Below are 26,718 nucleotides of genomic sequence, written 5' to 3' on the forward strand. Positions count from 1 at the left end.
AGAAATTTACTTTCTCCACTAGTTAGCTGCAGAATATTACATTTGTCTCTGCGAAAATGTAGTAAAATACCTTTACCTATTGCCTTGAAATGTCGCGTTAATGTTCCGCCACTTATGCAATCATTTTCGTGGAAAGAAAAATGTTGGGTACACACCAAGTACACCTGCGGTACATGACCACCGAGAAAATTTCAATTATGCTGTTTTTAGTGGTGCACATCCAGATTGACACTGCAAACCCTTAGTTGTCAAAATGGCGGTACTGAGGCAGTTCATTGGTTCGTCGATGCATAATTCATGGGTCCGACAGCAGGGTAAATCATGACCACTGCGAAATGCGTTTTAAGTTTGACGATGAAAGAAAAAAAGAGTGAATGAAGATCCTAAGTACTGGGGAATACTGCGCTACTTGATAGACAGAGACAACTGAAAGACGACACACGAATGAAGCGCAAAGTGCACTTGTCTCTATCAAGTAGCGCAGTATTCCCCAGTATGATCAACCAACTGGCCCCCGTGTTTGCTTTGTTAAGATCCTAATGATGTTATATTTATTGTTTGCCCGTATCCCTAACGTGAAAGAAAGCAGAGAAACGTTGCGGCTGCCATGTTAATGTGCATGATCTGCGTATAATAAGCGTGGAAACACAGTAAGTATACCATTGTTGTACGGTGGCTTTTCATGCTATGTACAGGGTGTCCCAGCTAAATGCACCCAAGATTTAAAAAAAAGCGGTGGACCCATTCATACCGATTCACAGCTGTTCAGAGCCGCTTATGCTAATCTGCAGTACTTTTTCGTTCACCAAAGGTAAGTAATTAGTAAAGAATAATTAGCTATTTTTAATTTATCATCATAGCACATGACTTTGTACCATTTCATCCAAAATTTGTATCCACCCCTTATGTAATGCCCCTCAAAAGGGGTCTTTAAGGAAATAAAAATGAAATGAAATGAAATGAAATAATTGCCTGGAGAGAAAAAGTGCTAACGCGAAAGTTGGAGATGGCCCTGGAAACGGCCAGCTGCGTTGTTTCAATCCGCTACGACTTACGCATCTCTATATATAGATATTCAAAAAATGTTGTTACGTGAGCGGCCGTTATCTTTAATCATTGGCCAAGTGCGCACATCTAGCTTCCTGGCGGAGAGTACTGCTGAGAAAGGCGGTTGTTGTTACCTGGGACGCTGATCAGGCTTTAAAGCGGCGCTGCTGCCACGAGAAAGTTTTTTCTACTGTGGCAAGTATTGTTTTCGGTTAGAAAAAAAAAACACATTACGTAAGTTGTATCTTGAATGAAACAATGTAGCTAGTCGTTTCTCGAAAAGATCTACAACTTAGCTTTAATTTACCTAATTATTTTACTATTGTGAGCCAATAAATAAAAAAAAAGTAAATATATATATATATATATATATATATATATATATATATATGTATGTATATATATATATATCCCACCATCGGCGCGTTGTTTTTCCTTCCGCTATGCATTCAATGCTCTCTATTCCAATAATCGCCATAAAGATACCATTCTTGTGAATGTCAATAGTGTAAACTAAACAAAAATTAAAACATAATAAAAAAAAAGTTTGCCTTGCACTCCGGACTGTTCGCTTCTTTAAATGCTATATATATATATATATATATATATATATATATATATATATATATATATATATATATATATATATATATATATATATATATATATATATTGTCACGTACACGGTGACTAAGGATACCAATGATAGCAGGGGGTAGCCCAGACACAAGAACACAGCAGCACAGACGCAAACGTGTAAGCGACAATATATATATATATATATATATATATATATATATATATATATATATATATATATATATATATATATATATATATATATATATATATATATCCGATGCGGAAGTGAGTTGAGCCTGCCATTGTAAGTGCCGACAAGCAAGGCTTAACTACGTACTCGTGTGTCCACGAGAAGTCCCACGGGATCAAAGCGAGCGGCTGGTCCTGGTGGTTTCCCGGTCATCGACGTGTCTGATGTGCCCCCAAAGGACAGCCGGGCATGCATACGAGTCACCAATGCTCGTATATACACTCTCTCAGAAGGAAGAAATGATAATAAAGTTCCCTCCTTCACTCTCGCTCATCGCCAGTCTATACCTGTCGCACTGACTCACTGACGGGTGTACTCGTCTTCCCTTACGCCGTTAACGTCAGCGGATTCACCCTCCTTGTGACTTCTGGAAAAACAAAACTCACGAAACATGACACGCTTCATTTGTCACTGGAGAGAATTTTTCTCCCCGCTCCATGCTCTCGCCAAGTACGCAAAGCTAGGGGGCCGCAGCGGTGCTCGCAAAAACGCAGAAGCCGTGGCCACGGGGCGTATATACGCGATAGTCGCCAGTTTATGCAGCGAAGAGTGAGCGTGTGCGCCCGAAGCGAGCAATCGATGCACTTATTTGTTTTCATTTGTGAGATCGGTCTCCCTTTCCTCCAGGTATGGCGCCGAGCCAAGCTGCAAGGAGCGCTACTCGGCCCAGTTGGGACAGCTTTTTCCTCATGCCAGGCATTGTGCGACGCCAAGTAATTGGCGCGGCGGCCACGTATTATGGAGCCCTTACTACGGTAGCACTGAGAGGAAGGGCCTTGACCAGCTGTGCTGTTCGTAATTGTGATGGGTTTCACTGCTCGTTTCCACGCAACTATCCTTTCATAACGAGGGCAAAAAGATTGAGTGTGCAGTTGTATTAGCGCGACAGGAATTGAACAGCTTAGGTTTAAACCCTATGAGGCAGAGAGCCAGTGGGTGAATTAGGAAGTGGTTAACAAAGAATTGTTAGTGAAAACTTTTTGCAATTTTATTTTTATTACGCAAGCTTGCCATAAGGCATATTATGAAAACTCATGTAAAAATTTTTTCGTAAGGAATCGGATAAGGCTCCCGCTCTTATTGTTGTCGGTAAGCCACCTAGAGAAGTCCTCTTCCCTCGTTGCGGTTAGTATTACTTCTTGCAGAATCTGTGTCCTTAATGCCGTTGTCCCAGCACAAGTCCACTGCAGGTGGCGAATATCCACTTATGCAGCTGGTGTGGAACACTTCGGGCATCTGTTGGTTCCGATGTCTGCTTGAGATTCCCATCGGCATGTTACTGACGGGGTAGGGACCGCCACAGCTCTTATCCTTCTAAGAGAGATCTCCTCCAATCTCGTTATGTTATGAGGGAAGGCGAAAGTGCACAGGAAAATGAGGGCACGTGTACTTTTCCTTAAAGAGAATGCTAAGATGGGAATAGCAGAGCGGGCATCAAAAGGGAGCTTGGTGGGGGACGCATTAGTGTGTGGAGCTCAGTGTGTGGGGTGGTCAACTTTTCTCTGCTCAACGTTCTCAGCATCGTCTTGAGTCCAATGTATCTGGATGCGTATTTTTTTTTATTGAATGCGTGGTTTTCCTGGGTTACACAAAGTGTCTTTGCCGCTTTCTTCAGTTGTTTTATGGCGGCTAATTGCAATTGTACTTTCCACAGTATATTGCCTTTACCCTTTTCACACACGGTGCTGTGGGAATCTGCGAGACCACAAAACTGGGCTGTTACGAAAGTGTGGGGATGCCTTGTTTTTTTCCAGTAGGTTAAGTTAATGCAGTAGAATACAGCGAGAAAGAATATTTAAAGGCCCGCTGCTCTCAACCTACACATGTTCCATATTGAGATGTCAAAAGGGGTTTCGCGAGGGACGGTGTGCGCTGAAAGAACGAGCAAATGAATGCATACGACAGGAATCTTGCTCTCTGAAATGTATTGACAGTGTTGAAGCCGAATTTTAATGATTTTATTATTACCAATTATCATTAATACCAATTACCACTTCTGCTGCTTATTATTATTAAAATTTATTAATACCAATTACCACTTAACTCAACAAAACTACTTTTAGCTCAACAATCACGGTTTCTACAGCGGTCGATTCCGTGAAACACAATTAGTTGAACTAACTAAACTGTCATCTGGCTGTGCACGCCTCGTTGCCGGTTGATGAAATTTTCATTGATAAAGTCTTGCGTAAACGTTTAGCATTGAAACTTACCTGCCTTGATATCAATACCAACGTTGTTCAGTGGATTGCATATTAAGTAACTGGCCGTTATCAGTCTGTTATCATAGATGGCTTCAGTTCCTCTCTGGCTCACGTAAAATCTCGTGTGACGCAAGGTACACTGCTTGAACCTATTCTATTTCGCATATATATCAATGACGTCAGAAGTAGCCTTTCCTACACTATACGGATATTTGCAGACGATTGCGTTATATACAGGGCGATAAAAGGACCATCGGACACAGCCTCTCTACAGCAAAATAGCTGAGTAGTAGGAGTGTTGCCAGAAGGAAATTAACGTCGCCATGATAAAATCTATGAGAGTCACCATCAGTTTAAATGCAATAGCCAATGAATATTCAATGAATATTCAATGAACAGCTTAACGGTTGAAACGGTCAGCACACATAAATACTTAACTGTCCACCTAACAAGCAACATAACATGACAATATCACACTGATACTGTCGTTAGCAAGATAGTTAAGTCATTCGGTTTCATTAAACGCAATCTACACCATTTTAACACGCATACAAGACTTCTTGCATACAAAACACTGGTTCGTTCTAAAATAGAATATTCTTCATTGATATGGAATCGTCATCAGATGTATTTAGTCGATAAACTAGAATCCCTGCAAAATAAAGCTGCCCAGTTCATCAGTACAAATTTTGCACAAACATTTGTGTTACCGGAAATAAAAAAACCCTGAGCCTATGTGTTTTGGAAAAATGGAGACTGTTTTTTTATCATGTTCCCATCGATATTATCATGCACCATCGTCGTTCTCTGCCACACATATCAAGTCTGATCAGCTCATTTTTCTACGCCTCGACCACCAGTAAAAACTTCAGCCAATATTCGCTCGTACTAAATTATATCGTTATTCACTGCACATTGTTGCTATTCGTGAAAAGAACAAACTCCCGGAACACATTGCTACGATTAACAGCCAAGATAATTTTGAGCGCAAAATTAAGTCGTCTAAAAAAAAATGATGTGTCGCATTGCCATCAAACCAAATAAATAACTGTAATGTGTACAAGACTGCGAGCACCACACGGGATGAAACTGCAAAAGGAGTTACCCGGTACATGAACCACAGCAACGCGTGAAATAAAATAAGCAATTCCTAAGTAACTTTTTGCCTTTCATCTAGACTGATAAAGAGATAATCGTCGAACGAGTTTGGAACTTGTGCTCATGTTCAAGACTAAAAGCTGTGTAGTGCATCAACGTCATTAAATTGCAAGCAACGTTCACCTTACGAATATCAAATAACTAATCGGCGAAGAAAACGGCTAATGTTTGCAATGATGTCGATGAGAAAAAAGCATATATCTGTAGGTAGCGCTGTTCTGAGTCTAGCCCTTCGAATACCGCACGCAAAACTGGGATTGATATAATCGCTTCCTCTTACTTTTACCATATTCGTTCTGTCTTCTTCCTTTTATAATATGTTCCAGTTAACCGAGGATTACTTCACTTGTCCACATTCCTGTGCAATTTTTTTTTTATAATTTGTCCGACTTTCAGTCCGACTGCCACTTGTCAGTTGATATTCCGGTGGTGGGAAAAACTAATACTTGTAATCCCTCGTGCGCTTCCATTGATTTACGAGTATGACTGTTTATGCGCACGTTGCAGAGGCATCTTTTTACTGTGATGTAACTGTGGGATATTATGATACACTTATGCGCGTGTAGATGGGAATTGTCTAAGTTTTAATGTGTGCGAAAAATTCTATTTTTGTGTTTTTTTTTTGTGCAGCCGCTGCGAGTAATTAAATCTGCCACAAAGAACCAATGGGGTGCGCTTTTAAGTGATTGTGAGACAACTGTGGAATGTTGTATGATGCGTTTAAGAACGCATTGATAGAAAAGGTAGGAACTTCCGACAGGTACCGAATTTCGGCTCGACTGATTAAGGCTGCTTAGAATACCAATAAGGTGTGTTCATGAAATTAGTAGTGCAAAACTTCAAACTAGAGAAGGAATTATAAAGCATCAGGAGAAGATATGCGGGGTTTATTTGTTATTATCGTGCAGGTATACAATATATGAAAAGAGTACGTCCAGTAGTCCTTTCCGAGAAAAGTGTTCAGAATTTCTTGTTATGAGTACAGGTATTGTGTCTTAATATGAATAAATGATATTGAAGCGAACATGCAAATGCAGGAAGCAGCAGTACATAAATGGTTCAAATAGTGAAACAAAACGGTCCCGTAATTCGTGCACGTAAGCAGAAAACCACTCTGACTGCGCCGAAGGCGTGACTGTTGCATAGCCATCGGAGAAGGTTCTCATCTTAAAAGCCATCGTTTTCATACACCCATATCAATTATTAGTTACAAAAAGAAAATAAAATCCAAGCAACCTGGTCCATTCTTTTTTTGCTGGCTCATTTCTGACTCATTCATACCCCGCAAATCGAAAGACTGGAATCGCCTTCTTACTTGCAACCATCACTAATTTTTCATTATTCCAGTCTGCCGTGCGCAATGTCGACCATGCAAATTTTCGTTAGTACATGCTTAACTTTTGCTGTAATTTTTTGTTGTGTTCACCTCCAACTACCGTGTATTTAAACATTTCCGCGAAAGTAGTGTTTACATATTGTTTATCGATACCTTGTTATACATTTTTTGAGTTCGAAATAATACTTGTGCAATATTACGCAATTCTAAACTATGCTGACCTCTTTTATTACCTATATACGCGTATTGCTTCTATACTTTCTTATACTGAGCATATTTGCAGTCTTGTGCTCCACCAACTCCCCTCTGTAATGTTCCTACCTTGAGGGTAACAATAAATAAATAAATAAATAAATAAATAAATAAATAAATAAATAAATAAATAAATAAATAAATAAATAAATAAATAAATAAATAAATAAATAAATAAATAAATAAATAAATAAATAAATAAATAAATAAATAAATAAATAAATAAATAAATAAATAAATAAATAAAGCCGACCATTTTAATTTTAAGCCGAGTGGCATCTCGGAGGCTTTTCACAAAGTCTGCGCGACTGGAGACCCCTATTTTCCCCACCGCCAGGTACGAAGAGCCATTCTAAAATGTTCAATATTCCGCCGCAGGGGCTATATGCTAACGCAATGCTGTTAAGCCTACTCGTCCTTCATGCATTCAATAAACGCGTCCGTTCAGGTTTCACTCTGGTTAGCTTGATCGATCGGACCCCCAAGGCGCACTTCAGTAGCCATTCTGAGCACGCATTAGGAGTGAGGTAGCAACACTTGGAATAACTGCGTAATTGGACGCATCTGTTATAGTGGCGTATTTTTGAGGAAGAAAGCATTCTTTAATTGAACGGATCAGTCATAAAGATATATTATTTTGCGTAGATGTTTTTACATTGTCGTCATCTTTCCGTATCGCCTGCGTTATGCGATCATTTCTTGATGAATGGCGCCGCTCAATACGAATTCTCTGTTTTTGGCACTAGCCATTTCAAATGCCAGCCCAAACGAAAGTCTGGGGACACCGACTTGATCACGACGACGGTAGTAAAAATCGCCAGATTGATGCAACATCAAGTGATATATCGTTGCATACCTTATATCAAGTACAATTGCGGTACGCTACTTAGAGCGCCAAATTATCGTTAATCGATTGTGATTAAAATTGCAGTTAAGTTTATAACGCCAAGTCATATACGGTTGGAAATGTTTCAATAATCGAATAAAAAACAAACACTAAACCACATAAAGCCGAGCTATATCTCTCTACCTCATGCATGGTTAAGCTAGTGTGAAATTTTTTACCTAGGATGAGTTTTGCGTGGCCTGCAGTTTGGAGGAAAGACCAAAGAACGCGTCAATTGCGTTTTGAGGGGGTCTGTAGTGCTTCTTTTAATCAATTCGCTTTGCGAGAGAACTGCTGAAGCTTTGCAAGTTCAGAGGTGTGGCAGAGGTAGGATTTCGCCAACGTTAGAGACGCCACTGCGGACAAGGAACGCCAGCTGATGCGTATAACGATGACGATGACGAGATGACGCGTATGACGAACCCTGGAAAATCAACAGGGCCAACCTGCAAGACGCATTGAGCATGCCAATTCATCGTCGTATGCAAGCGACATCAGCTGCTTGGCGCTTTTTGAACCGCATCTAAAGATGGCAACTATTCCACGTAAAACATTGGGCTGCCCTAACCTGCATAAGAAAAGCGGATATTCAGAATGGCTAAGAGAAGCCCCTTTTTCAACGCGAGGCAAAATTTTCCATGCACACTTACAAGTCCACTGGCTTCTCTGGAACAAAAAGTGAAGACATCAGAAATATTTGCACATGAAAAGAAGAAAATAAATTAAAAAGTAGTTTCGTTACTTTTCGATAGTAATTGTAATGAATTTTCATTGTTTTTGTGAGCAGTAATTAGTAATGCAATTGCCTTACATTTGCGGAGGGTTCAAGAAATTTGTGATATAATTTATTTGTCTACGAAACTAATTGCACGATGTACGTGCTAAAAAACTGACAACTATGGAGAGATAGCGAGAGAGAAGGAGGAGGATATAATTAAAGCCCACGGGCTAGTTAATTGTGCGTACGTTTCCTTAGCCTGCTCTCAAGGATGGCAACAAACGTACAGAAAGATGAAAAAGAGAGAACAGTAGAGCGCTTACATAGCCTATACACAAATAATGGCACAGTAAGCGCGTAACTACACTTTATGCGTCTCCAAGCAGCATTCGCCTTCTGGAGCGCGGGAATGATGATTTAAAGTATGACCGCACTCTTGGCGAGGTAAGTGGACATTAGGAAAACCTCTCCAGTCAAAATTGGTCCGGAAACCTTCACAATTCTGCGCCTGTAACTACATTTCCAACCTCCATTCAATCCTTGAGGTTAGGCTGTTGGCTCCGAGGACGTGGGTTCTAGCTCAGCCGCGGCAACCAGCGTTTCCATGAAGGCGACACAAAAAGACGTCTATCCGCTGTGAATTGTCAGTGCACACTAAAGGTCTTCAGGTTGTCTAAGTTATTTAGGATCTCTACACTACCAAATCCAGATTTTTTTTCTCTTTCACTCCTTCCATCATCCTTGCCTTCACGGCGCAGTTGAGGCGTGCGCTAATAAGCTTGCATTTCCTCATTAGCAATTTTTGTTTTCAGCCAATCGTTAAGGTCAGGGCCCAAATTTCTTTGTCTTGAAAAACTGCGTTTTTCAGCTGGCGCGAAGGCAGGACGTTCGTTACGCAGCTTTTAGCAGAGCAAGTTAGATTTGACCTGGATTAAACCTCGCGCTTGAACAACCTCGATATTTACCAAGTTCATGCACACTGGATACAGAGCCCTTGATAAATATACAGGAAGATGATAATCTGTTTACCATGCGCAGACATGGCAGCCCCGTCTTAGTGGAGTGAGAGTGTTCGCAAAATCGCTCTTCACGACTCCAGCCTAAAACGTTTTCCAACGGCCGGCCTCGCATGACGCAAGAAGGGGCACGCTTGTAACAGCGAGGCTTTTCGAATGCGTCCTTAACCCTGACGTGTTGGTTTCGTAAGACCACAGTCGGGCAAACACAGGGACCCCATCATTTCTTGCTTGAAAACTTTGCGCCGTCCTGGGTCGGCGCTTCCATTAGCGGGCTGCTGCTGCTTCGGAACCCGCACTTTGCGGACACTTCCTCTGCACGTCAGTCTAAACACTCTGTCTCCTAAGAAACCGTGCACTGTTTTAGAAGCTACAACCTACGTTTACCATCAGGAACTGGTGTTGAAAACGCGTTCACACATAATGATTATAGGAAGATTAACAGTCGTTTGGCTCTTGCCATGACCGGTCAGAGCACAGGTGCTGACCAATAACATAGTGTTACTAACCGTGTGAGCAGCGCTAGCAAATCAACCCACGATTAGCTGGCACGCGCTCTACATTAACTAAGCGAGAGAAACATTTAGGCTGGCTAGAGGCGTTTGCACAAAATCTGCGTAGACAATACGGACCAATTTACACAGCGAAGGAACATTCCGTAGACTGTGCTTTCTAAATGGGCTGTCGATCGTGTGAGACCCCGTAATATTTCCACAGGGTTTCTATAGTCCCAGGGAGACTATTTCGGGCAGTTGAAATTATTTTTATGACGTTCTTTACGGACCAACCGGACATAGAAAATTACAGTCAACAGACGGCTCAGTGACATCCCTACAGGTTATAACACCGTCAACAATCAGGAAATGTTCCTAAACAATCGGGCAGATAGATAAACTGGGGTAGCCGAAAGATGGAGTCTGCTATACAGTAACGCAATAACAGAAAGTTGATGAAAGTTGGATTCTCTGTACTTCCCGCTCCGAGCTTTGAAAATTATTTAGGGTTATTTGAAAAACCTCGCTCACACTTGTCTAAATGCACTGTAAACGTAGTTGAGAATTGTATAGTTATTTCGTCGTTATCCCCAGCAACCATAAATTATCTACTGGCTAAGCCTAGCTTGGACAAGCGATTATGGACTGACCGAGGACAGTTGATCGACATTTAACGGCGTACGCTTCGTCAATGCAGCGCTGCACGGCATTAGCGAGGCTTCCTCTCGGCGACGAACGCTGGCAACGCTTCACTCGCTCCGTTGGTGGCGTTCATCAACCTTTCTGTTATGGCGGCGAGGCCGGTCTCGTTGTCACCTTGAAACAAGCCCCTCGTTGTACAGAGGCGGACGGCAGCTTAGTCACGACTGCGCGGCGCCGGAGTTGACGCTGCGCACTTAGAGAGAGAGAGAGAAAAAAAGAGATGAAAAGAAAAATGTACAAAGGACGGGCATTGCCTTGGTGCTAAAGTCATCCTAAAGCGGCAATTCATCTTACTGAAGACACGAAATATACTTTTCTTTCTTCCCCTCTGTATTCAAGTCACACAATTCCCCGCTACCAGACGGAGCGTAAACATACAGTGGAAGCGACAAAAGCATATGACCGCTTTGGACTTGTGAAATGATAAACGTCTATGGAAAGAGTGACACAGTGAAGGTGGCTGGTTAACATGGCTATGCTGCAATAATTTATTGATCAATATAGTTCTTACATGAATTTTAGAAGATGAACCAAATGAGGCTTCCTTTTCTTGAGAAAGTATATTTCACTATAGGTTCATGGCTGGATAGCGTTTAACGTCCCAAGGGGACTAAGTGCTGATGGCCGTCGTAAGGTATGATGGTCCCGGAAATTCTAAGCACACGAGATTCTTTAACGTGCACTAATATCGCACAGCATACGGGTTCCTTGCATTTCGCCTCCATCAAAAAGCGATCTCCGCAGCGGCCATTTGATCCCGCGTCGTTGGATTCAGCACTAGAGCCCCCTAACCACTGAGCCACCGCGGCGGCCCACTTCGCGATAGAGCGACTGGTAATTTCCTCCTGAATCAATACAATGTCAGTTTCTTTCCGTGCCAACAGTCGGCTCGTAATGAGCGAAAAAATCCCGGCAGCCAATAAGAATTCTTCACAGGCGTCCTGACCGGAAAAGCAAGATTGAAGACCATATTTTGTCTGGATGTCTCGAGCATGTTCCGTCGTCTTCACATTCAGTACGCACCGTGGCGTTCTTGACAAGAGTTTCATTATGCATACTCATCCATTCTGAAGCAGAAAAAGGGGAATCACCGGTTCTCCATTTCCCGCTCATCGAGTTCTCACGCTCGCGATCCATCACCAGTTCAACAGATTCCATCCCAACATGCACACCTCAGAGAGAGAGGAAGACGAAGAGAGTGGTTGAATGAAGAGTATATCGCTAAGCGTGGAAAGCTGGGCTAGTTGGTTTCTAGTACAAATGTGAGACATTGTTCCAGCGCGCGAAAAACACATGGACGAACGTAGAAGAGACAACACGAACACATGAATGAAGAGTACCATATTGTGTCGAACTTAGGTGACACAAGACTTTGTACGCACCAAAGCCTGTCTTTCCATTTTGTTATCTTATCGGATACAAGAAGCGAGTACCGGACAGATCTTCTTGTATTCTACGAGGCTATATGCCCTTTTGTTAGTGACATAAGCGACCTCTGAAGTTCACATATTCTACAGCGCCGGCTTTGTGAGGGACAGCAGCCGGCTTGAGAAAGTTTTTCATGCACACAGTTGCACCTGCGCTTGGCGCTCAACAGATGAAGGATTGGCTTGGCAAGGGTGCGCATATATGAGTAAAAAAACAACAACACGCGAGGAAATAAAAAAGACGATATAACGCGTGATACCTTTCTCCCAACGGTAGCATCTCCTGGGCGCCGTCTCCTAGCGACAGATAGGAAACACTTTATGAAAGTGATCATTCCCGGCACATGGATCAGCGCTCCATTCTGGAACATCAAATATGACGGTTCGAATCCACATCATCAGTATTTTCTTGCATTCTTTTTTCTTTATTGATAGTTTGCGACAAACCACTAAATTACTACCAAAAATATTACTGAGCACGTGTTTCATTTTATGTTAAATTGTGGACTGTTTGATTCTAAACAGCCGTAAAAACAGTCGTGGGCACAGCCGCGAGGCGACACCGAATGTTAGGGTACGGCAAAGACGACACAGTGCATTTAATAGCACAGAAATCATTAACCACCTTTCGTGGGTGCCTGTTATGTCCTAATTTGCAATTAGAGAAGCTATTGAGCTGAAATCACAATTTAAATTGATGGCACAAGACCATGGAGGAGAAAGGAAAAGTTGTTGGTTCCGCGTTTCATGAATTAAAAGCCAAGCTCGCCCATTACAAGACAGGCCTGCATGGAAGCTGACAGTACGGCTGCCGCATTTTCTTCTTTGGAAAACAGGTTTGGCCGATTACTAAAGCACTTGCAGCATCTAAGAAAGAGTAAGAGAGGCGCTGTAGTAACACGCGAGAAAAGAAAAGAACAAGACGACAAGGCTTTACTTGGAATCTCTTCATATTCAAACGACAACAAACACGCTTAATCGCAACGAAGGAAATCTACCACCTATATACTCCCGCTGCCTACCTCATAACAGGAAGGATATATAACCTACCTTCAGTTACTTTTATTTCATTGTGAACAAGGCTCCCGTAGCGGGGCCTTAACGTCATTGTTGTTTTAACCATTGGTCGGCGCTCAATGCTTTCCGCCAGAAGCTACTTAAAGGAATATCCCCCCTACCCCTTCTCAAGAATCGGCCGACCAACCTGTTTTCCCGATCAGACTCACAGCCTTTGGCAGGCAAACTGCATTCAAGTAATCTGGAGTGCCTGATCGCTTGATGAATATGTAATCGACTCACTTAATATTACAGTTTCTGTAGTTAATGACATAAAGGGCCGAATGGAGTGAGTGGAGATCACCGCGCAAGGAAGATGTCTCCGAATGCTTGAGGCACCCGCCAAAGTATGCCATCTCTTCCCTCGCGTAATGTGAGGCTTCTTACAATCGCAAGATTAAAACCAGAGCGACGTCTATAGTTAACGTGACAAGTCTAAGCATGATGTACGGACCCGGAGCACGTAATGTCAACCGATTTCTGTGTTGTAAACTTTCGTATCTAAAATTTTTCACATCTGTTTGTCTTAGGAGACAAATTTGGTTTTCAGCGTATGTTACACCCCATGTCTTCAGGTTTCTACATCGAGGTTACGGAACGTAATTTTACATAATACCGAGTTTCACCGCTGTTACCTACGCAGCCTGATGGGTATATGCAGGCGGAATTTGAGTGTATCCCTGCCGCCGTGGCTCAGCGTTCAGGGAGGGCGACTATCTCTTCGTGAGGCCTGAGATCCGGCCCCGGTTTCGATGGAGGCGAAGCACAGAGGCATCCGCGTGCTGCGCGATTTCAGTGCACCTTAAAGATCCTCAGGTGGTCGAAATTACTCCGGAGCGGCGAAATTACTACGGCATCCCTTTACCCTTGGTTGCTTCTGGACGCTAAACCTCATAAACTAACCCAAACATAACGGTTAAAAAACGATTAACGAAGAGCACCATTAATTAAATTTCATGCAATCCACCTTGATGCAAATAACAAAAATTGCAGAAACTGTTGCATACAGTTTCAAGCGGGTGTGTACACGCACAGGGAGTTGTAAGGAAAGATGGTGCGTACTATCGCGCCTTGTACGGTACCTTGGAGGCACGGAAACGAAAGCATGAAGTCACTACACTCCTTCCCTTAAGAGATTCGCATGTGACAACTGGCTTCCATATAATGAGTACCAATTCCTTATAGCTTCTGCCGACAGGAATAAGCGCCTACCGGTTCCCATATTGCGTCGGGCACGCCTATCGATTTCTCTCGAAACGTTCGCCGTACAGTCTGGCTGTACGATAGAAGCGTGCGATATACAGGCAACGCGTCGTCGTCGCCAAGTTCGAAGGACGGCGGGCCGACACGATCTTCTGTATTTCCCGGCGTCCGTCGGAGCACCGAGCGTTAAAGACAAGAAAGTGAACCACAGAAACACACGGCAGTCCGAAGAGGAGGGTGTAGCCAGAAAGTGAGAAAGGGTGACCGACTCCCTCTTCTCTCTGCAGAGACACCAGAGGAATTGGTAGGTGAGGAGGTGTGCGCTGGTGACGTCTGCGGGCCGCGGCGTTGCGGCAAACGTCTCTGCCGCCGGCGACGCTGGCATAAAAGGGCCGGCTGCGGTCGAGGAGGAACAAGCGCATCTCTCGAGCTTCGAACACCGAACACAAGAAGACGTTCGCTCCGTAGATCACTTACCTCCGCGTGGCCACTCGGACTATTTATTATTACCATTGTTCGCACCGGCGTGACCACCGGCGGAATCGCCATGGCCACAGCTTTCTCTTCTGCACTGGTGAGTACTTAACGCGCTGATTTTGGTTGTAAGTTTCGCGCTACTTGTAACGTGCGATTACAATTAGTATATAATAACAATGTAAGTTGACTTCAGCAGAGCTGAGTGGGTGGCACTGAAGGTGTCGAGGAAAGAATCCTGATTAACTTCGACAGATTGAATTAGGAAGCGTTTTTACATCGCTTCCATCGAAAGGAGCCGATTTCACCAAGCTACAGTCCTCAACTGCTTGCTCAGCGGCTCAAACGTCACACTGACGGTTGTACCGCAGCTTGTTTTTTCTTACCGAAACCAAAGTCGTGAGTTAGTTAAGCAAGCAGTACGGTCTATGGGCAGTGCTACTCGTGCATGCTGAAGGAAATTGAATGATTTTCTTTTAAACGCTTGAAGAAATAATTGGAGTTGCGCATTAGCCAGACAATTCCACAGCGCATGCGCTACGAAAGGAGGTCGCAATGCTTTTTACCCGCCCAGTGTTGCTACGCGTTAGTTTCTGGAAGCCTCGAGGCTACTTCACAGTATTAGAGGAGGTTACTCTATTCGCAACAGAAATAACTCGGGAAAACTGCCAAAGATAAGCATCATGAGTCACAGTATTCGACTTCCTTAAAACGAGGAAAAAAAAAAAGCTGTTTTGCTTAGTTATTCCGGCCAAAATCTCTAATATTATTCAAGAAAGCCGTGATTATATGCTACCTCGAGGAAGTGGTCAAAGATGTACAAATTTTGCAGATGAATGCGCATTCAACCACAGTTGCTGTCTAGCGAAATATAAATAGTTATAGCGTTTTTAAATAATACGGCTCTACGAACATACAATTGGCGCCGGTGAACGCAATGATCTTACTGTAGCTGTACGTAATATACTACGATGCTTTATCGCCCACTTCATCAGCAGTGTCCGCAATCGGTGTAGCGGATATGAAGAAATGCAACTAAAAAGAAAACACGTTATAACACCAAAAGAGAATGAGATATGTAAGTATGGGACCTTCGTCAGCTCTACATAGGTATTTAGCAAAGCACGACTGTACGCTAGCCAAAGTCTTAAAGCGATTATAGCATCGACAGGTTTCCTTAAGAATTCTCCTTTAAACGCAATATTTTTGCCGCAAGAGACGGTGTTTTACTCTGACAGTGGCTTCGCTTCATTTTTCTTGAAATGGAAACGTGAGCGCTACACAGCCAATCCACCTCAGTGAAGAATGAGGATAATATCTCCAGCTAAGGCAACCACCATTGCGGGGCCATTTGGAGGACGGTTTATGCTAACTCTCCTGTTTAATATTCCACCCGTCTGGCTTAACTGGTGTTCTGGAGAGAGGCAGTTAAAAGCCGATACTCGGAAGAAAAAAACAAGCCTTCAGTGATGTTTTAGATAAGCGCCGATGATGTTAACCTATCGCTTTACGGACGTAAAAGTCAAAGTATTTTATATGCAGTTTTTGCTAGCTACCATTTAAAGCCCTGATGCTCTTCGAAATTCAAACGGGGACTCCGCTAGACGATTTGGACACGCTTTGACATGCAGGATTGATAGGTCCGCCATTTCCTGCCACTTTGGCCGCCATCCACTTCCATTTAGTGTTTGTATGGTGGTGAAGACAGTTACTATTGACAGCCATAATTCCGCGCTCATGCTTCGAGTAGTGTCGGCATGTCACTTTAGTTCCATGCTGTTTATATATATTGATTAAAATCATTATACCTTTGCATCGTTCCTTCCAACCGCGCGGAAAGTTTGCGCCTTTTAAGGGGAGTTGACAAGAAAACCTCACGATCCGCAGAATGCCATTGAAGTTCGTCGCGTACGTGCGTGTAAACAAAGTGCAAGTTTATTCAACCACAACATCACAATCATAAATGGCTCACGATTATGCAGTTGAGATTCTTGTTAGTCTAAGGCTCGTTTCCAGAGCTGCTTATATTTTTTTTCGTTCGCGCAATGCAACGACCTCATACCATGAAAGCAGCTGAGAAAGTAGAAAAGGGTTAAACAATGAAAGCAATAAAAGAATGTTAAACAGAAAGAAGGACGTATTCCCGCTACCAGGGGCGGAAATCCGGGTCTTAGATAAACAGTTTAACAGGAATCAATTTTTTAAATGCCATGGGCAGGAAACGATCATTAAATAGGGCAAATGATAATGTGGTCAGGCTCGACAATAAAAAAAAAAGAAAACTAACGCGACACGACCTGTCTAGGTAGTTCAGTAGGTTTAGCATTTTAGCGCCAGGCTGCTGCTGTCGATATCGCGGGTTCAATCCTTGGCACTGCTTGCTCATTTTGATAGAGGCGAGATGTAAAAACGCCCGCGTGTGGCGTGAGCGCACCTTAAAGACAATCCCAGGTCGCCTAAATTAATCCGAACCCCTCCATTACGTAATCCCTCGTAGCCCATGCATTTCGCCGAGATGACGAACTCCAGGAGCCGGAACTTGGAGCCTAGAGCCTTCGTAAGTCTGCTCTGCCCGGCTGCTTGGAGTAATCGGACAAAAAGTGGGATTCACTGAACAAATTCTGTTTATCTGGCATCAGTAACATTACAAGTATATCCCGACTCTCAACGCTCGCGAGTTGGGCAGTTCGCCGTGAACTGTTTATTTGAGATAATAGACGGTGACGGTCAAACTGCATCTGTGTCTGCACGATGCATTCTCAAAAGGTAGATCTGATAACCATTTTTATCAAGATCTCATGTGATGTGGGCTCCCTTGCCTGCGCCTGGTGCCATTCCCGCTTTTCATATCCGAAACAAATCTGGCTCCCATTAGAGGCCACAAGCGGGACGCGTGACGCAACGAGCCAGATATGGCGTCCTTATCGGACAATCCGGGATACTATAAGCCTGCGGCTTCTGCTATCTTGACATATTTCCATTTCCCATAAGCACGGCAGAGCTAGAAAATGTATCTCTGCAAGGTTGAGCTGCGATTGTGTGCGTACGTGCTTCAAGGCTACTTTGGTAGAACCCTGTTTTGAAGGCTATACCTGCGCCGTTTAATGATTACCTGCCACATTTAATGATGACTTCCATCTAATACGCAGACACGAAAATGCAGGGAGCGATCTGTTCTGAGGTATAACCTTTCTGTTAAACGAGTGCAAAACACTTGGCACCACCCGAAGCGGAATTGTTTCACACCAAGCACCAGCTGTCACTTTCTACGTAGATCTACGTATATAAAATTTATCATGCATTTTGCACTGCTATTGATTGCAAACCTGTTAGGGACTTATTGGACACAAAGCCCCCTCAGTCGAGCTTCTTTTCTTGAGATATAATTGCTCATATATTTAAGAAGGTTTGGTGTAAAAGCAGTTACTTATCCTCGATGCGGTTGTCTATTTTCTGATTTAATGAAATTTGCATACTACGTTACGTGAGAGATAGCCAGTCTGTATAGCATAACTTCATACTAGTGTCCGCTTTTCCTTGACGGGTGTATGCACAAGGTAAGCATTCGCCTCTAGAAAAAAGGGTTCGAGGCGGCGCAGTCTTGCTTCAAAGGAATGCAGATAGAAAAGTTTTGCTTCCTCCGCAATCCTTCCGGCCGCAGCAGTGTGCGCTTAGCTTCCGGTGGCCACTACCACGATCCATTAAGCTCGCGGAAGTCCTGCTAGTAACGATGCGGAAAACAAGTGGCCTTGAAACCTTTTCCTGCAGCATTCGTCTCACTTTTCCAATGCCGCATACCCAGGCCAGCCTGTTCTTGCGCGACGATTACCCCTAAACGCCGTGTGCAGCAAGTAGTTTGAACGAGGTGCTTTCCATATTTCCTTGGACTGAGTACTTGAAACGCGTTTCACCTGTGCTTTCATCGCCGTATCCGCGGAAATACTTCCGCGTACGTAATTGCAGTGAGAAGCATCTGTACGCCACTGTGTTCGGTCAAGGACAAATGTGAACGGACGTTGTTCTGTGTTCACGCATCTAAATACCCACAGTAAGACTAAAAGACACCCCAAAATCGTACTTTCGTGCATTCTGAGTTTAAGATGCTGCAGGCGGAATGGATGGAGCCCGTGGACCTAACCCCGACGCCTTTTGTTTCGTGTACGCAGATCCTGTGCACCCTGGCGGCACTGTCTTCCGCGTACGTACTCGTGCAGCACCCACAAGTGGTGTACACCTCGGCGAACCCGCCACCAGTGGTGCCGGTGGACAGGCCACCCATTGTCGCCGGACCCGGACAGCCGTCAGTTGTTTACCACTTCGGACTCGGGGGCGTGAGGTAGGTAGACGCCAAAGTATTATATATATACACACATACATGGCCTAAAGCCATAATACTACCGTCTAAAGTGCTCCAACTCGGATTTATGGAGATTAGACCTGGATATAAACAAATGCTTTGCGCAAACGACAGAAGTGCGGCTCTTGCTGGATAAGCTGGCCGTCACGCTGTTATCGAATGACGCCTTGCTGATGAAACAAGACAGACATCATTACGATCTGAAAGATGCATACGCTTATTTCGATCTTATTATACATCCAAGTGCTGTACACTTTGGTTTGCAGAGCGAATGTTGACAAATGCAGTAATAGATTAATGTTGAGCGAGACATGAAAAGAAATCACCTGCCTCAAATGAGATGTCTCAAGGCAGCGTAGAAGGCCGCAACGTAATCTCAATCTGAGCTTAGTTTCTTAGCTTTTGAAGACGTTGTGGAAAAGTTTCGTATGGTTCAAGAATTTAATAACAGAGCCCGTTGTTTCATTGGCAGGCGATTAAACACATGTAATACATTGCGAACAACTAGCGCTGACAGTATTGGTCCTAGCACAGGTTTGACTGCAGAACATCCATTTAGAACATTGGGAAGGATATTTCCTGTTACTTAGTTACTGACCGTCAGTACTGAGTGAGGAAATCAGCGTGCCTCGATATGAGGTTTGATCTTTTTATTAGCGTCGACCCGGACAAGCAAGCTCATCTGCTATACCACCTAGCTTGGTGGGTTCGTGATAGACGCTTGGCTGTTTCACAGGCGTTCGGCCCTCACGTAATGAGAGTTAATTTTTCATTCCACATGGGAAATGTTGTTTCAACGGCACATTTATTTCTACCATGAGATAAATCAATTTCTGCTCAAACCAGATGTGTAAGTAAATAAGAACCTTTCTGCGCATGACAAAATATGAACATGCTGTGAAGAAGATTGACAGCTCTCACTGCTCCCCTAAGTACGTTACCCGTTTTTCCACTTCCTGAGTTGTCAGGGATATCACTAAGCGAGTTTTGTGCAGATATACAGTGGCCATGCGCAACCAGCCGTAAACTCTCCTTTGCTTCACTGAGGCTACCATGAACACCGCAAAAACCTTGTAAATTTCCATCAATATAGTTCTGGTTCTTTCACTTGTTCTTTACCTTTCTGTGATGGTTATTTTTCGCTTTTACTGTTTTTATATACTTCTATGTATACCTGAACACAGCGTGAACTACTGGTTTTTTCCCTTCGGTGCACAGGATCTAGCCGTCATTGTGAAATTTAAGTGCATTGTTTAAATGACTACACCAGTTTTTTTTTTTTTTTCGAAGATGAAGGTTGGTGAAAACTTTCGCCTACCCATGCACACCACAAGAACAAAGACAAGTTGTGTGCATGGTTCGGTGCAATTTTCACCAAATCTAGTATGCACCAGCTAGCCCAAGAAGCGGCGTTAATGAGGTTAGCAATCCTAATGGAAACTGCTGACATCTCGCAGACCGCAGCTCCAGCCTCCCGTGGTCTTGGTGAGGGTGGTGCCGGTGCTGCCTCCCCAACTGCCTCCACAACTGCCTCCACAACAACCACCATTCATTGAGGAAGTGCCACCAGTATTCAAGAACCCTCCGTCCCCAGACGCTCCTCCGCCAGCCAAGAAGCCGACCGGCAGACGCGGCGGCGGACATGGTTCCAACTGCCCCGAAGTGGACAATAAGAAAGGAATCGCACCTCCACCCACGCGCAAGCCGTCCAAGCGAGGCCGTGGAGCCGAGCCGCGTAAGTCCAGGAAGCCCCCAGAGCCGACAACCCGGCGCCCACAGGGAAAACCTATCCGCCGTATCAACCCCAAGAGCGAACGGCTAACCGCCACCAAAACTGATTAAGCCTTTTTGAGTCACTTGCAAGCAATCGGACCAGAGATTGCTCAGAGACTGCAAAACTGATTTGCCGGCCTGCGACGACTTCCTCGATGTGCATCTTCAGCGCCAGCGTTTATTCCAAAACTGACAAGCTCTTCTACGCTTTTGCGTCCGTAATTCGCGTACGTCTAGGTCAGCAGGTTCGAGACAGCCATCCTCGCAAAATTTTGCGGACAGGCCGGGCTTGCGGCTTTGTTTCCACAGGAAGAGTTGTAGTTATGTTGCACGGTCCTCTCAATGGGGCAGCCTCGTTTCTAAATTATTGAGAAATAATATTTATTCCGTCCACACAAGAAAATTTATGAATATAAATTTCTGAAGACCTGTACGGATGCTTCGAGGAGAGACCTTCATTTTAAGTGGCGCTCTTAGCTATCAGTTTCATGTCTGATTGCCAACGCAAAGAGGAAGCCGCTGACCTGCAATGCCGGGCAAATGCAGGCAGCTCGTTTTAGTCACAACACAAACGTAGTCACAGCACTTCATCTGCTGAAAAACAGCGCAAGCCTAAGCTGCGGGCATTAAACAGCGCCAGTTTTATTCATCGCTACGTCACTCACTGTACCATCTATACGCATCATCGTGCACAAGTGACTTGGGCCTGTATAAATGCAGGAACTAATCGTGTAGGATTGTTCCGACGATCTTCAAACTCCATCAGAAATTATTTATCGACGCTTTTTGTTTGTTTTGTTGAAGTTTGTTTATTTGTAAATAAACAGATGTTTTATTCGCAACGCCATGTGTTTGCTATTCGGGAGCGAAGCTAGGTTCGCCTATGTCTTCTCTGTAGCAGAAAAGCAACTAGGCTGACGCTATGACACTCAGTTTTGCAGTTGGACTAAAACACAGGACCAATAACGTAGCCTCACTTCTTCGGCTGACTGCTACGCACCGTTTGTGGTATTAACAATTAGTGCACCGCTACACATCATACTCAACGTTCATGACCATTCGTAGCTGTATAAAATTATATATCGAATGGGGGAACTGTGCTCTTATTTAGCTTGAAATACTATCCGCAGTAGATATCTTTTGCACAGGTCTTTAAACACACCTGACGAATAGTTATGATCAGTGTAGTGTATATAAAAGCTGCAGCCTGCTTAGGAACAGTTTAAATAGTTATATCTGCATAAATGAAGCTCACAAACTGATAGCAGTGGGAGAAATGATAGCATAGGTGATAAAAAATACACTTTAAGGAATATGGAATGTTAGAAATAAGGCGGTACGTAGCCATGCTAAAAAACGATGCATTACAAATACGGAGACCGAAAACAACATATAATGACTGCAATGGCACTAATAAGTTGGAAGAAATATGAAAGTGTCAGAAATACAAATAAACAGGACAAGAGTACTTGACGAGGCACCTCTAAAATGGTCCATAAAATAATGAGCCGAGACTCCCCCAATCTTGAAGGGCAAACACGTGCAGAAACCCCTCACTACAGATTGTCACAGGCGGAGAACTAACGTAATTGAATAGGGAGGCCTGTCAATTTATAAGCATCCGCAATGTCATACAGGGTAAGCTGAACCGTACGGGAGAGGCAGTGGTCTAATATTGAGGGGGTGGGAAGCAGTTCGTCCCGAGCTTAAAAGCAACGTCAGGCGGCATCCCTAACTTTCGCCGTTGAAGCAGTCCAACAATGCCGCGGAAGCAAAATGGGGCTGAAGGAAGGCAAAATAGCGCTGTAAATAATGAATAAACTCTTTACAAAATTGGCGTTACGTTTACAGTCGGCTGCCTCTGTGTTATTACGTAGCCAACAAAAAAGTCAGTGGAAACTAAGAGAAACATATTGGCGAATATAGAACGTCTATTTGAGTCTAGAGGAAGTCTGTAGTAGAGCATTTGGTGACAAATGCTCGTTGGCAAGTCCGCAGCAGGAGCATATGCGTGGTCCCTGTGGCGGCCTATGCCTCCAGCGGATCCTCGTAGAGGCGCTTGAGCAGCGGGCTCATGGCGCCCCCGCAGGCGCCCAGAGCGTCGTCCATATGCGTGTCCAACACGGCCAGGCACAGGCGTCCGTGGCCGTCCAGCACCATGCGGGCCAGCTTGTGGCGTAGTGCCTCGGGCCCTTCGAAGGCGGCCACCGTGCTTCCGCTGCGCAGGAGGCTGCACTCGCGGCTGCGTGACCGTTGCCGCGTCCAGCCGCACACCTGCGCCGCCAGGGGACGCGAGTGAAGACACTAGCTACAATTTTGCCATAATATTTCATATTGGTTGAAGTGCCGGAGCAGGAGGAATTTCGAGAAAGTGTTTTTGAACGTAATGTTTTCAGGCGTTGTAGAACTGCACAAGAATTTACACATCCGCGGTGCTCCCTCTGCAGGAACGTAATTTTTATTCACTGTCAAAAGGGCTCCCCGTTGGTTTTTTCTGACAGACGTAACTACAAAATCTTAACCCAGGACAAGCTTCAAAAGCAAACTTTTGCTGGTTATTCGAAAATTGGACCCCCTCCCCTTCATCAATATGTTCTGAGCGCTTTTTTATAGCACTTCACGCTTTCGTCACAATTATTGCAAAACAAATCTGTACGAGCGCAGGAAAAATCTTCAAAACATTTTCTACACATTGCAATCTGAAAACTTTCATAACCATATGTTCATAACATCATTTTACAACGCTCCACAGTTGCGTAAAAATTGAAAGCGGCATTCCTGGAAGATTAATGTGCAGGCAATATGAATGTACAGGCGGGAACAAATTTCAACGGGACACTATTCACTTTTCTCATGCGCTGCCTGACTAAAATTGCTAGTTATTGTTTTTGCATGCTGGTATGAACGCTTGACCGCTCCCTCAAGGATGAACAGACTTTTTTCATTTCTGATTTAGGAAAGGGGGTGAATGCACATAGAAAATAGCGTACTCTGTTTACACCTTCCTGTCCGCACCTGTACCTGCGGTAGGCATTACAGAAAAAGTGTTGAGTGATTGATCCCTTGTGCGTGGCACAAGGTAATTTGAATGCAAGAGTCCTAGCCGGCTGATTCGGATATCACCCTTCCTTACAAACGCAATTACCCAGCCGACATGAATCACACAGGAAAGTACTTTATTAGACACATTTGTAAAAAAAAAACCATAAATATGGATTCGACTGCTTCAGGCACAATTTACACCGACATCAGCAATTATTGGGCATAATCCTGTTAAGGAAGCATTCAACATCTCGAAAAAGGATCGCCAAGCAAATTATGTTCAGGTGATATCGCCATCACGTCTTGAAAGGTTTCGCGATTCTGTAAGGCAAGAAACATGTGCAAATGTTTATGCAACTAGCTGTGTCGAAGCGGCCTAAGCCATTTTTTGAGAACTTTAAACACGTCTATCCCTTACACTTTCCTCGCAAGTTAGTAAGAAAGCCACGCAAGACACACAAACGGCGGCTGACATATGAGCTCCCGAAAATGATTAGACACAAAAATGCCTTATATCCTCAGTTCATAAAAACAAAGGATTCAGCATTATTCAGCAAATTCAAATCATACCGTAACAATTATACGTCACTACTAAAAAAATCTAGGATGTTGAACTATCTGCACATTTTCTGCGCGGAAAACATGACCAGATCAGGTGTAATCTGGAAGAAACTCAACTTGCTTTTCCATCCCAATGAGTTTCCAATAGTTGTCGAGCATGACGGGGAACTCCTCTCGGGTTGCGTGCTTTTGACAAATTTTTCGTACAGCAGAGCTCTGACAGCAGTGAAATCACTAGCAGCATGGTTTCAGATGCAGAAGCATATCTGTTAAACAGCACCACTTCCAGTTCAATTTTTATTTCCTTACAGACTACCCAGAAGTTTTTCCATGCATCAATGCCATTAAAATAGCAAATCTAAAGACTCAAATAAAACGAAACTAGTCCTTGTGAAACTTATGCTCTATCTAATTTTGCCCTGTTCTAACACATATTTACAATCTAATACTGTCTAGGGGTATATTTCCAGATATAATTCAGGAAGCCCAAGTGATACCTAAATTTAAACAGGGTGAAAGAAATAAACTTCGAAACATCATCATCAGCCGGACTATACCTACTACAGAGCAAAGGCTTCTCCCATACTCCTTCAAATAACCCTGTCCGGTGCAAGCTGTATCCACTTGACCCCTACGAACTTCTTAGCCTCACCCGCCCACCTAACTTTCTGCCGTCCCCTGCTACGCTTCCTTTCCCTTGGAATCCAGTTTGTTGCCCTCAGCGACCATCGGTTATCCTCTTTTCGCACTACATGTCCTGCCCATGCCCATTTTTTCTTCTTAATGTCCACTAGAATGTCGGTAACTGGAGTTATTTCTCTGATCCACTCTGCACGCTTCATATCGCTTAATGTTACCCCTACCATATTTCATTCCATAGCCTTCTGCGTTGTGCTCAGCTTAAGTGGAACTTTTTCCTTAGCCTCCATATTTCAACGCCATAGGCGAGTGCCGGTAGGATGCAACAGTTATGCACTTTCTTACCTACTTTCCTAGCAATACCGGTAAGCGGCTAGTAATAATCTGCGAATACCTGCCAAACGCACTCTATCTCAATCACATTTTCCTTCCAAGGTCTGAATTTGTGGTTATTACCTGTCCTAAGTAGGCATATTCGCTTACCACGACCAGTGATTCACTACCTATTGTGAATCGCTGTTTCTTTCCGAGGCTGTTGAACATTACCTTAGTCTTCTGCATATTGATTTCCTTGCTGCTATTCCTGTCTAGGTCATCAATCATTCTTTGCAGTTCATTCCCTTATTTACTTGGCAAGGCAATGTCATCAGCGAATTGCAGGTTACTGAGGTATTCTCCATCGACCTTTATTCCTAACTGCTGCCATTCCAAGTATCTGAGTACTTCCTCTAAGAAAGCTGTGAGTGAGATCGTGTCTCCTTACCTAACACTTTTATTTACAGGAATTTTACGACTTTCTGCAGAACTATAGTTGCCGTGCAGCTACTAAATATAATTCCAGTACTTTCACATACTGCTCGTATACACCCTGATTTCGGAATGCCCGTATGACTGCCGAGGTTTCTACTGAGTCAAATGATTTTTCGTAATCAATGAATGCTATGTTTAAGGCCTAGTTATATTCCGAGCATTTTTCTATCACCTGATTGATGGTATGGATATGATCTATAGTAGAGCACCGTTTCCGAAAACCTGCTGGATACTTTGCTTGATTGCAGTCTAGGGTTGTCCTGATTGTATTAGCGATTACCTTAGTAAATACCTTATACGTAACAGACAGTAAGCTGATTGGACTGCAATTTTTATGTCCTTAGCGTGCTCTTTCTCATGAATTAAGATAATGTTAGCTTTCTTCCATGGATCCGATATCGTCGGTGACACTAGGCATTGCGTGTACAGGGTGGTCACTTCTAACGATATCAAACCTCTCCCCTCCGTCCTTCAAGAAATCTGTATTTATCTGATCCTCCCCAGCTGCTATCCCCCTCTTCGTAGTTTCTAAAGCTTTCTTAACCTCGTCTTTCGTCACTGGCGGAACGTCTTACTGCTTTGCACTACTGCACTTCGAAATTATCGCCCATTTTAAATCCTGCCCTTGTTCTCGAAAGGAATAGAAGATTACTGCACATAAGAATAATATTATACCTTAATAGCCATACATTAGTACTTTAAAAACTGGTTTAGACGACACCAGTATGCAG

The 26,718-nt window shown here is 43.6% G+C and overlaps 3 protein-coding genes across 3 annotated transcripts in view; 1 reads left to right on the forward strand and 2 right to left on the reverse strand.

Annotated features, from left to right (window-relative positions):
- Nucleotides 1-2,074, reverse strand: part of LOC146187991 (uncharacterized) — a 55,710-nt gene extending 53,636 nt beyond the window's left edge. The window contains exon 1 of the mRNA XM_084604971.1: nt 1,967-2,074. Coding sequence (XP_084461097.1) covers nt 1,967-2,074 — 108 coding nt within the window. The remainder of the gene's footprint in view (nt 1-1,966) is intronic.
- Nucleotides 2,075-14,743: 12,669 nt separating this feature from the next.
- On the forward strand, nt 14,744-21,725 carry LOC146187992 (uncharacterized). Its single transcript, XM_084603067.1, has 3 exons — nt 14,744-14,905; nt 18,972-19,141; nt 20,620-21,725. Exons 1-3 carry the CDS (start codon nt 14,879-14,881, stop codon nt 21,002-21,004), a joined length of 582 nt encoding a protein of 193 aa, XP_084459193.1. The 5' UTR covers nt 14,744-14,878; the 3' UTR covers nt 21,005-21,725.
- A 1,238-nt stretch (nt 21,726-22,963) lies between these two features.
- LOC146187993 (chitotriosidase-1-like) overlaps nt 22,964-26,718 on the reverse strand; it is a 78,421-nt gene continuing 74,666 nt past the window's right edge. Inside the window, exon 4 of the mRNA XM_084603068.1 lies at nt 22,964-23,209. Within this exon, the coding sequence (XP_084459194.1) occupies nt 22,964-23,209 (246 nt within the window). The remainder of the gene's footprint in view (nt 23,210-26,718) is intronic.

This window comes from Amblyomma maculatum, chromosome 5, assembly GCF_055883805.1.
Source record: "Amblyomma maculatum isolate TAMU_Amacu chromosome 5, ASM5588380v1, whole genome shotgun sequence".
NCBI classification, from domain to species: Eukaryota; Metazoa; Arthropoda; class Arachnida; order Ixodida; family Ixodidae; genus Amblyomma; species Amblyomma maculatum.

What these genes read in the sequence shown, in the direction of transcription:
- LOC146187992 (XM_084603067.1), top strand. Translation starts at nt 14,879, where the DNA reads ATGGCCACAGCTTTCTCTTCTGCACTG. An exon ending in CAGCTTTCTCTTCTGCACTG is followed by an intron (nt 14,906 to 18,971) that starts GTGAGTACTTAA and finishes TCGTGTACGCAG; the next exon opens with ATCCTGTGCACCCTGGCGGC. An exon ending in TTCGGACTCGGGGGCGTGAG is followed by an intron (nt 19,142 to 20,619) that starts GTAGGTAGACGC and finishes GACATCTCGCAG; the next exon opens with ACCGCAGCTCCAGCCTCCCG.